At 37.0% G+C, this 12,231-nt stretch overlaps 1 protein-coding gene across 1 annotated transcript; it reads left to right on the forward strand.

Annotated features, from left to right (window-relative positions):
- The first annotated feature begins 4,127 nt into the window (after positions 1–4,127).
- On the forward strand, positions 4,128–11,999 carry LOC122045620 (chaperone protein ClpB3, chloroplastic-like). Its single transcript, XM_042605921.1, has 10 exons — positions 4,128–4,504; positions 5,613–5,831; positions 6,366–6,603; positions 7,606–7,801; positions 7,954–8,008; positions 8,787–8,937; positions 9,346–9,654; positions 9,747–10,012; positions 10,387–11,313; positions 11,494–11,999. The coding sequence occupies exons 1-10, from the start codon at positions 4,244–4,246 to the stop codon at positions 11,827–11,829; spliced, it is 2,958 nt and encodes a 985-aa protein (XP_042461855.1). The 5' UTR covers positions 4,128–4,243; the 3' UTR covers positions 11,830–11,999.
- Positions 12,000–12,231: the final 232 nt, after the last annotated feature.

Here is a 12,231-nt window from a genome sequence, read left to right on the forward strand (position 1 = left end):
CTTCCACATAATAAAAATTAAAATTAAAATTCCTTTTTAATTTAATTTGGCCGGCCCCCACTAGCTTGGGTTCAAGCTAGGGCCGGCCACCCCAATTTATACCTAGGCCGGCCCTAGCTTGGTTCCCATGCTAGCTTGGCCGGCCCCCTATTGGTGGGTATAGAAGGTGGGTATAGTACTCTATAAATAAGAGGCTATGATAGGGACCGAGAGGAGGAATTTGTTTTGGTCTCCCGATAAAATTAAGCTTCGCCCCGAACACACAACTTAATTTTATCAATAATAATTCATTCCACTAGAGAACTATTATTGAACTACCGCACCAATCCCAAATTATATTTTTGGGCTCATTCTTATTATGAGTGTGTTAGTCTCCCTGTGTTTAAGATATCGAATGTCCACTAATTAAGTAAGTTACTGACGACTCATTTAATTAATATCTAAGTCCAAGAGTAGTACCACTCAACCTTATCATCATGTCGGACTAAGTCCACCTGCAGGGTTTAACATGACAATCCTTATGAGCTCCTCTTGAGGACATTATCAACCTAGTATCTCTAGGACACAATTTTCTTCTATAATCAACAACACACACTATAAGTGATACCATTTCCCAACTTATCGGGCTTATTGATTCATCGAACTAAATCTCACCCACTGATAAATTAAAGAAATAAATATCAAATATATGTGCTTGTTATTATATTAGGATTAAGAGCACACACTTCCATAATAACCGAGGTCTTTGTTTCTTTATAAAGTCAGTATAAAAGAAACGACCTCAAATGGTCCTACTCAATACACTCTAAGTGTACTAGTGTAATTATATAGTCAAGATAAACTAATACCTAATTACACTACGACCTTCTAATGGTTGTTCCTTTCCATTTTGGTCGTGAGCTACTGTTTATAATTTATAAGGTACTGATAACATCATCTTCTGTATGTGACACCACATACTATGTTATCTACAATATAAATTAATTGAACAACTACAACTAAAAGTAGATCATTTGACCAAATGTGATTCTTTATTCATAATGAATGTTTACAAAGCTTAGGCTTTCAGTATACACTCCAACATATATCTGCCTTGTTATGTCACTATTTGATATTCGTAGTATACCCACATTGTTATATGTTATGCATTTATGCTTATGCCCTCTTGATTCTTGCCATGTGTACTTATGTTTATAGAAGTAGTGGCATACGATGCATTACTGGGTACAGGTCTAGCTATTAGATTTATTACTTGGCATGTGTACCTAGATTTATTACCTGACATGCATATCTAGATTTATTACTTGGCATGTGTACCTTGATTTATTACCTGTCATGTATATCTAGATTTATTACTTGGCATGTGTACCTAGATTTATGATACCTAGCTCTTTGTTATGGACTCGATTTTCCTTTTGATACATATTATTTGGAGGTTGATATTTCAGGAGTTACATGCTTTAATGTCATGCACAATTTTGCATGATTGCATGCTGTGCGATTGTCAACTCCTTTGTCGTTGACCACATCGCCAGTTACATGATCTACACACACAACCACTCATGGATTAGTGGTACATCAGGTAGGGTGTGTGCAGTTGCTCTGTCAGGGCTCCGCTCGGCCGCTCATGGGTAGTGGTGACGCAGCGTGGTAGCGGACAGGGATCCCTCCTCTTGACTATGACACAGGAAGATAAGAGCTTAGGCTCCTCCATTTAGTTGGGGTAGGAGGATAGGTGTACTCTGACAGCATCCTGTCCACTCGGTCACTGAAGAGTAATGATGTCAGAATGCACAGTTATCATATCCCTACCCACTCGACCTCCATCGCTTGTGAGGTGGCTGATTGACGTTAGAGGTGACCATGTCATTTGCATCATATGCATGGATTGCATTTATTGCTTGTGATTGCTATATTTTGGATGCTATATTTTGGTGGTTGCATATGATTGACATGCATACATGAGACATTATGTATTTGGTCAGATGACCCTGCACCTGTTGGTATGGTTTACACCCTTATGTTAGGATAGGAGGTTCTGGTGAGTACAGTTTCTTCTGTTGTTCAGTTTTGCATTACCTGTTATTATTCAGGAGACTGTACTGCATGATTATTACTAATAGTTATATCTTACTATGCATGTCTGATTGATACCCACTGAGTTCTTGAACTCACCCCGTTGATTTATTCCTATTTCAGGTTGAAGCCGTCAGGAGATTCCAGTTGCTAGTCCCCACTCCGAGTCGAGATTGTTTTTTCTATTTTCAGACTTTGGTTCCTTGTTATGTGATCTACATATTTGTGATGTGTAGTTCTTGCACTCGTGCATTTTATATCGAGTTTTTGGTACGCTGCCCATGTTTTTTCGTTGTAATGGTTTTCCATTATGGGTTGTGTTTACCTCTTTATTAGTGGGGTAGGTTTTATATTAAACTACGTGGATTGTTTACTTATTTTATCATATATGTTCCGATCGTGTTGGCCGAGGATTGAGAGGCCTTGAGGGCTATGTATTTGAGGATTCAGATTGTCACCGGTACAGGGGAGATGCTGTTGGATTTTCGTCTGGTAGGGACTCCTCTGGGGTGTGACATAAATAACTCGTTAAACTAAACAAACAATCTTGAACACATATGGTTCAACTCGTTGATGTTCGTGAATAATGTTCGTGAACAACGTTTACGAACCATCTTCATTAATAAAACTCATATCAACATGCAAAATAAATAGTAAAATAAAATAAATAAATAAGTTTGAATTATCAAGCTCAATAACCAATCAAACAAGTAAAAGTTTCAAACAATAAAATAAGATGAATTGAGAGTTTGATAACATCTAAATGAAACAAGCTCGAACCAAACTTGAATTGAGAGCTCGATAACCTCTAAACAAACCAAGCCCAAGTCAAGTTTCAAATAAGTTCAAGCTCATAAAAAATAAACTAAGTCAAGTTTGAACAATTATTTCAAAGGTTTGGTTCATTTTAAGCTTGGCTCGGATTGACTCGATTACCTTATCAAATAAAATTGAACACCCTAAAGCCCAATTCGGCTCGGCTTGTTTACAGCCTTAGATATATATTAATGTTCAAACCAATGTAAATTCTCTTACAATGAAACTATGGTATAGTTTTCAACCAATTAAAATCTACTCAAAATATAAATCACTCATAAACTCTATAAACTCACCTAAAGTTTATCGATTAGGATGCATAGTTAGGATGCCTCGCTTATAGGTCTTTCGTACGTGCTAAGAGGTCTTGCCTCACGATCTTACTCTATTAGGATGGATGCAATGCTGAGTTTACAAAATCTAAAAAGTTGAGTTTTGTAAATCTAATTGTATTGTAGGTTTTGTAAATCCAAGAACTCAACATTGGATGCTGGGTTTAGAATAGTGACGGTCGACTATTTTTTTTTATTTTTTTTATTTTTTTAATGGATTAATATTATAAATAAAGATAGTAAATTAAAAACATAGATAATGATGTATGAATTAGTGGGACCTAATATAAAATTACTTTTTAGATTTATGATTATGAAGAGAGGTTTATAAACATCGTAAATTTTTTATTTTTATGTGATGATAATATGATACAGTAAGTTCTATAATAATAAAGTTGAATTTATAAATTCAGAATTATTGTTACCTTTAAAAAGCTTCACCTAGCGGTTATTTTAATTTGTCAAAATGTTTTATCTCGAGATTTTCCGGTCTACTAGTTAAGATTATACTTCTCCCCTTAAATACTCTGAGAAATATCCATCTTTACGAACACATCAAGACAAGGGATATTTGCTAAGTCACATGCGTCCACTAGTATGTTCCTGATCTATGTTCCAATTTTATCGGATGCGTCCACTAGTATCAGTGTTTATTTCCTCTCATACTCGTGGGGCAGGGGTGAGGGGGCCGCTGGGCGGCGGGACCCGCCTTTTGCAACATGATCTATGTTGATTTTTGGACTTTTACTTCTTTTTTCTTCCACCAAGAAATTTTCTTTTTCAGGTAAAGGTTTTAAATGGTAGCGAATAGCCGTTCGATCAGGATCGTATGGTCCAGATCGATTTCTCCGGGAGCCACAACTCTTTATCTTCGTCGCCTGCAGGGTCGACCATCTTCGAGAAGTCTGCCGAATCTACCAGAGACACGAGCCAGTTCTGTATTTAAGTCCAACTACAACCGCCGGGCTCCGCCGATCGAAACCCTTCGCCGGAGACGGAATTGACGCCGGATCCCATCTATGACGTCTGTGTTCTGCGCCACAAACCACAGCCTCCGCCCCCTTCCACCGCCATCGAATGCCTGCCGGAGCCGCTTCTGCAGCAACGCACTCGCCCTCCATGCCTCCTTCAGGTGTCGGGCCTCCGGCAAGACAATCAGGGCCTTGAGATGGTCGGACACCCTCGGGAGGAGCGATCTCTTCCTGTCGAAGAGGGTCGGGCGCTCGGGTAGCGTCTTGAGGTCTGTTGTCATCAGATGCGAAGCGCCCAAGGATGGAAGGGTAGTTCTCGTTTCCGGTTCCTGTTACTCGTTTGGATGATTATGCTACTTTTTGAATATATTTGTTGAGGCACATTTTAGAAAGTGTAGCTATTTGATTTTACCAATTCATAGATTATTCGACTTTTGGTTGTCTTCTTAACCAAGATGATCTAATTCTGCTTGTACACACACCAAAGGATTTGCCTTTTGTGTCCCATTATTCTTTTTATTGCGAAATCTCACTTTTATGAGTATTGCAAGCGTCAACGAGTGGGATTAGCATTGAGGTTTGGGAAAATTAGGTCATTGGATTCAAGTATCTTAGCTCCAATTCTTGTACTATAGCCAAATGTGATTTCTTAAGTTTGCAACCTCAAATACCCTCCTTGGTGCTTATATGCCATTGAAAGTTCTCTACTATAGTCTGTAGTACTTCAATTATTCAACAAATTTTTGAAAGATGTCCATTACAACTACAGAAAGTCCAGGTTGTTCAGCAAGTAAACACCCACAATTCAAAAAATATTCGCCCATTTTTGTTATTAATTAGGTAGTGTGTCCGGGTTGCACTTGGTGGGTATTTTTAATATATTGCTTAGTATTGGAACTATAAAATGCAAATATTTATTTAATGCTTTGTGGAAAAAAAAGGACTTCCCTTCTACCATAAGTTACTTCTAACGGTCTTTGTCCTCTTTTGATCATTAACCTTTAGAATTTTTTATGTTCCATTTTTATACAGTCTTGTTATTTCAAAATTTTATTGTTAAGCCTCAGACATTAGCATATTTCAGTTTTGCAATGTTTTCAAGTTTTGTTTTGTCCTTATTTCTGGTACTCTTAACTGTTCTTACTTCATTGCCTAGGAAAACCAAACATCGGCACATGTTGTGGTGCATTCCCCAGTCTTAATTTTCAATTTGTCTTATGATAATGCCAATGAATAGCATATTTCAAACCTCTATTCTGCTAGAAAAGAAAACCACCAGCAACCTTGGATTTTCTTTCTCAATTGGTTTAGTCATTGCTGTTTCTGTTTTTCATTGGATATCTGCTTTACGTAGTTTCTCAATATTTATTTTCAAGTTGAGACAAGACTCATCCCATTTTTTTTTTGTTCTTGATAGATCACTCAACAAGAATTCACTGAGATGGCTTGGCAAGCTATTGTTTCATCACCAGAAGTTGCAAAAGAAAGCAAACATCAAATAGTGGAGACTGAACATTTAATGAAAGCATTGTTAGAGCAAAAAAATGGGCTTGCACGTCGAATATTTTCCAAGTCAGGAGTTGATAATACTAAGCTACTGGAAGCTACTGATAGATTCATCCAGCGTCAGCCTAAGGTAGTGTTTATAATATTTTCCCCTTTTTATTTTAATTTGTTTCTTATAATTAGTTTTCTACACAGCTTTCGTATATAGATATGAGATGGTAGCCTCTTATGGTGGTTGGTGCTTCTTTATCTTTTCTTCTACTATACTATTGTTTGCAGTATAATTTTTTTTTTCAACATATTGTCCAGTGCAGTCCCAATAATTTTGTTCCTCAACTTCAGTTGGTTGCTGCACATTCTGGATTTGATGATTTGCAAGATAATTTGACAATCTTAGGGTTAGTTTAATGAACATTGTCCTAAGAATAATCTATCAGCCTCTTGAGTTAATTATCACTTATGGGTAGAGCTTCTTGATTTATTTCAGATAGAATCAGGTGTTCTTTAGCCAGAGCCTGTGTTCCATCTTCTTTTTTATACACATTCTCATCAGTTCTCACAACTTTGACTGTGAATGAATTCCTATCAATTAACAATGATTATTCATTTCTCTATGTTCTAATATTTCCTTGTTTATTGTCTGCCCTCGTATTGTCTTTATTAGGTCTTGGGCGAATCTGTTGGTAGTATGTTAGGTCGAGATCTTGAAGCTTTAATTCAGCGAGCCAGGGAATACAAAAAGGAATATGGTGACTCTTTTGTATCTGTAGAACATCTTGTACTCGGTTTTGCAGAAGATCGGCGATTTGGAAAACAACTCTTCAAGGATTTTCAGATTTCATTGAACAATTTAAAATCTGCCCTTCAAGCTATAAGAGGACGGCAAAATGTCATTGACCAAGGTAGTTTTCTTAGCTCCTTTATGATGATTATCATTATAATATGTTTGATTGACTATTGTTGGCTGCCCTGTTTTATGTTTCATAAGCTTCTGCCAATGATCTTTTGCTTAGATTGTGTTTATTTCTTTTTGTTCCTGTCATAGGTTTGTACATTCCTTATTTTATTTTCTTTTAGCAGGTGAAAGGTTGCATTGTTTTCCGTTGTACTTGGCCCTTCATATATATTTTGTTTGTGAAATAGTATATCGCCTAGTGATACTTCATTTCTACGTTTGCTGGTTTCTCTTTCCACTTTGTTTACATGGTACAGAATGCCTCACCCTAAACCAAGTGTACTATCTTTCATTGTGTGAAACTCTAATTTACTTCCATATTAGAAGTTGTCAACCAATTGTGAATAAGGCTTAAACAAATCTACTATTGTTATTATTGACTGATATTTGGGCTGATGGACTGTGGACCTGACACATTAGTGGGCTAGTCTTATGGTTGGGTCTAGTTATCTCAGTCAAGGATGTTACTTCTTAGGCAGGGAAATTCTGTGAGAAACCAGAGTGGAATGGGGATGAGAATGATTCAGATGACCAATTTACTCCATTTTCTGGCTGTTGTAGGATAATAGTGAGAGTTTATAGTTCCAGCAATCTATCACTGAATGAGCTTAAGCATTCCCTTTGTATTGTCTTCCTAGAACTCAAGAACATGAATAAACCTTCTTTTGGTTTTTTTTTTCCAATTGTCTTCATGTTACATGTTGGATGCTTAATTCATATTTTTTATACTGTCAGATATGCATCTTATCTAAATCATTACTATTGGAACACCATTAATGTATTAAATGATTCAAAGCATTGCTTAGAGATTGCTAAATATTGGAATCTTGGTTCAAGCCTTTATAGCTCCTGAAACCGTGTTCAGTATTTTCTACTATGAAGATTACCTTTTAATTTATTGCCCTTGAAGTTATTGAGGCTAATGTTGGGAGACAACTTCTTGTAACAGATCCTGAGGGTAAATATGAAGCATTAGAAAAATATGGAAAAGATTTGACTGCTATGGCACGTGAAGGGAAACTTGATCCAGTCATTGGAAGGGATGATGAAATTCGTAGGTGCATTCAGATCTTATCAAGGAGAACAAAGAACAATCCTGTATTGATAGGCGAACCTGGTGTTGGAAAGACTGCTATATCAGAAGGGTAGGAATGATTTTTTGCTCTATCTTAATACATGAAAATTTATTCAAACTGTGTTTAGCTCAATTGGATAGCACAATTAAAACTGACTTTTTTTTTTTTCTGTTGAATGACTAGAAAAGAATGAAAACTAATGTTGCTCTTTTATTTATCAGGTTGGCGCAAAGGATAGTGCAAGGGGATGTTCCACAGGCTTTGATGAACCGCAAGGTAATATAGCTCAGATTTTTCTCTTGGATATTGAAATAAGAACTCAGTTACGCATAAGTTTTGTTATCTATTAGGTACTCAATGCAATCAGTCAATTTCATGTGTGTTAAACTCGATGACTAGATCTCCTACAGCTCACATATTGTCTTTTACTCAAGCTGATCACTACAGGATTGCAAATAATAACAAACTGTACCATATGAAGTTGCTTACTTGATTTGCGAACCCCTGACTTAAAATCTGTTTTTGACTTGTTCACTTTCTTAATTACCACTTTTTAATATTGATGCTAAATAATTTAAATCTGTTACATGATATACCTTATACTAGGAATCGCTTCATCTTAGTGTCTTTTGTTGGTTCTTTTCTCCTAATACAGATTTAGGTTGCAGCTTGTTAGGTTAGATATTATATAAGATGTAGTCAATGGAGAAAAGAGAGAAGAACAATGCTTCTAGCCATGATTAGGAGGATCTCTGATCTTTTTTCCGTTGTTGGCTTATTCTGGCCTTGTTATCTTTACATGATCAAAATTTATTATTTTCATGCTGAGTTGGTATGGCCTCTCTATAAACTTTAAGGATAGATTTTTCTGGGAAAGTTAGCTATGTTCTCTACTTCTCATTTTGAGATCCCAGCTCTTTTTTTATTTTTTTATTTTTTTTATTTCAACAAGCTAGATCAAGTGTAACAAACTACAACATAGGTCTTTAGATTATCTCTTCAATTTTGTTTTTAATCTCTATGTTTTGTGTATGAGACTTCTCCTTTCGTGCAGCTGATTTCTCTTGACATGGGTGCACTCATTGCTGGGGCAAAGTATAGGGGAGAATTTGAAGATAGACTAAAAGCTGTTCTGAGAGAAGTGACGGAATCTGAAGGCCAGATAGTCCTTTTCATTGATGAGATTCATACTGTTGTGGGGGCAGGTATGTAGAATGCTTAATTACAATCATTTCGTGTTTCTTAGTTGGTGGCATATTTCTTTTTAAAGTCTTCATGGTCAATCTTTTTAATTCCTTCTAATGTGGAAGACAAATAGGGTGATATTGTGTAAATGAATAATAAAAATACACAAAATATTTGTTTGTGTTTCCTTCATAATAGTATTTTGTGACTTTCATATGAGATTCTAACCAACTACCTTCCAATCCCTTTCATGTTGAACCTTCATTATGACACTTTTCATTGATTTCAGATAATTAATCATGTCATTTGAGGATTCACTCCATTTCTTTTTGTAATTGAATCTTGTATTGCATTTCAAGCAGATATTCAAGTAAACTATATGTTGGATGTTTCTAATTCTGAGCGTTACAATATGCCTGTTCTTTCAGGTGCCACAAATGGGGCCATGGATGCAGGTAACCTTTTGAAACCAATGCTTGGACGTGGAGAACTGCGCTGCATTGGTGCCACGACTCTTGATGAGTATCGCAAGTATATTGAGAAAGATCCAGCTTTGGAGCGTCGTTTTCAGCAAGTTTATGTTGATCAGCCTACAGTAGAGGATACAATATCAATATTACGTGGATTGCGTGAGAGATACGAGCTACATCATGGTGTCCGCATATCTGATAGTGCTCTCGTGGAGGCTGCTATTCTTTCTGACCGCTATATAAGTGGCCGGTTTTTGCCAGATAAAGGTAAACCCTTGATATGTTACCATACAGTTCACCAAAGTCACATTCTTCTCTCCTACTAAGTTATGGATTTTTCAAATGACTGTTTGCTGCAGCTATTGACTTGGTTGATGAAGCAGCTGCCAAGCTAAAGATGGAGATTACATCTAAACCAACTGCTCTGGATGAAATTAATCGATCTGTATTGAAGTTGGAGATGGAGCGGCTCTCATTAACTAATGATACTGATAAAGCTTCAAAAGATAGGTTGAACCGCCTTGAAACAGAACTGTCACTGTTGAAGGAGAAGCAGGCTGAACTTACTGAGCAGTGGGAACATGAGAAAGCAGTAATGACAAGAATTCAATCAATAAAAGAAGAGGTATCACATAGCTTTCCTTACTCCTTAGTCAATAAAGCATATCACTTATGGCAATGCAGGACCTTGAGGAGGTCACAAGAACACATTGTTCCACCTGCATGTAGAGATGCAAGTTCATATGCTTTTGTGCATTTGGCTTTGTTTTTTGTAGAAATAGTAGTAGTTTCCACTGCATTGGAACTGGGAATAGTGATCTTCCATTAATAATTCATTTAAACTTTTCCAAAGATCAGCTTCCTTTTCCAAGATATCAAGTTTACAACTAAAATTATAATATTAGAATATTAAGTTTCTAAAACTCAACCACCCATGAGGTAGAATTTTGGATTAAAATCATTAATGTAATTTGTTACTGACTAAGCTTTTCATCACAGATTGATAGGGTGAATGTAGAAATTCAGCAGGCAGAGCGTGAATATGATCTTAATCGGGCAGCTGAATTGAAATACGGAAGCCTTAATTCTCTACAACGTCAGCTTCAAGAGGCAGAAAAGGACCTAATTGAGTATAAAAGTTCAGGCAAATCAATGCTTAGAGAAGAGGTAACTGGGAGTGACATTGCAGAAATAGTCAGCAAATGGACTGGCATTCCTGTATCTAAGCTGCAACAATCAGAGAGAGAGAAGCTACTGTTTCTGGAAGAAGAACTCCACAAGCGAGTTGTTGGTCAAGACCCAGCTGTGAAAGCTGTTGCTGAGGCTATTCAACGGTCCAGAGCTGGTCTCTCAGATCCCAACCGGCCAATCGCTAGTTTCATGTTCATGGGTCCGACTGGAGTTGGCAAGACAGAATTGGCAAAAGCACTTGCTTCTTATATGTTCAACACTGAAGAAGCTTTAGTGAGAATAGACATGAGCGAGTACATGGAAAAGCATGCAGTGTCAAGATTGATTGGAGCCCCACCAGGCTATGTTGGATACGAGGAAGGGGGACAGTTGACTGAGACTGTTCGCAGAAGGCCTTATGCAGTTATATTGTTTGACGAGATCGAGAAGGCACATTCTGATGTGTTCAATGTTTTCCTTCAGATTCTGGACGATGGTAGAGTGACTGATTCACAGGGCCGGACAGTGAGTTTCACAAACACAGTTATAATTATGACATCTAATGTTGGTTCCCAATACATATTAAATATGAACGATGAATTAGAATCGAGGGATTCCACATATGAGGCTATCAAACAGAGAGTGATGGATGCTGCTAGGTCAATCTTTCGGCCTGAATTCATGAATCGTGTTGATGAGTATATTGTTTTCCAGCCCTTGGATCGCGAGCAAATAAACAGTATTGTGAAGTTACAGGTATGGATTCGAGCCGTTGAAACATGTTAAGAAAATATCTAGTATGAGTACTTGGATATCCATTTTACATCCTTCCAATTTTACATCCTTTTAAGTTCTCTAGGTTCTTGTACCATCGTTATAGATCAACTCTAATGCTTTCCATTTCTGCTTCTTACTATAATTACATTGTGTAAGCAGTTGGAAAGAGTGCAAAAGCGAGTTGCAGATCGAAAGATCAAAATTCAGGTGACTGATGCCGCCGTTGAGTTTCTTGGAAGCCTCGGGTACGATCCCAACTATGGTGCAAGGCCAGTGAAGCGTGTTATTCAGCAGAACGTGGAGAACGAACTGGCAAAGGGCATTCTGAGGGGAGACTTCAAGGATGAGGATAGTATCTTGGTGGACACTGAAGTCACAGTTTTCTCCAATGGTCAGCTTCCTTTGCAAAAGTTAGTGTTTCGTAAGATAGACGATGCAGATGCTTCTTCGGATGCGTCTTCATCTGAGGGCCAGGAGGCCTTCTTGCCTAGTTGACGCGGATGTTTTTCTTCCTAGGCATAATGCAAAGAGCTAAACCCAAATGGTTGATGTTTCATGAACGATATTGTTCATATTGTATAGAATAGTCTGTTTCTCTAGGTTATTTAAGGATAATAAAAATTGGGTGGAGCAATAAAATTTTCAGTGAATATCAGAGGATTTAATATTAAAAGAGTTAAGATGCTTATTTTCATCTTCAAAAATAATCCATTGAGATGGTTTGTTCTTTCAATTCTTTCGGCATGATTTTCTTGGTCATTTACGATGTGTCTCAACAAATTTAAGAAATAAAAATATAACCTTTTCATTAATTAACATTTTAAGATCACTGGCTCATATGATAGGGCTTCTTCAAAAACCTTAATGTCTATGAATATCTTTGAAAAAAATATACTA

The sequence above is a fragment of the Zingiber officinale genome, chromosome 2B, assembly GCF_018446385.1.
Source record: "Zingiber officinale cultivar Zhangliang chromosome 2B, Zo_v1.1, whole genome shotgun sequence".
NCBI classification, from domain to species: Eukaryota; Viridiplantae; Streptophyta; class Magnoliopsida; order Zingiberales; family Zingiberaceae; genus Zingiber; species Zingiber officinale.

Coding starts and splice junctions, on each gene's coding strand:
- LOC122045620 (XM_042605921.1), top strand. CDS start 4,244: ATGACGTCTGTGTTCTGCGCCACAAACCACAGCCTCCGCCCCCTTCCA. Junction 6,604..7,605: donor GCAAAATGTCATTGACCAAG/GTAGTTTTCTTA, acceptor TTCTTGTAACAG/ATCCTGAGGGTAAATATGAA. Junction 8,009..8,786: donor AGGCTTTGATGAACCGCAAG/GTAATATAGCTC, acceptor CCTTTCGTGCAG/CTGATTTCTCTTGACATGGG.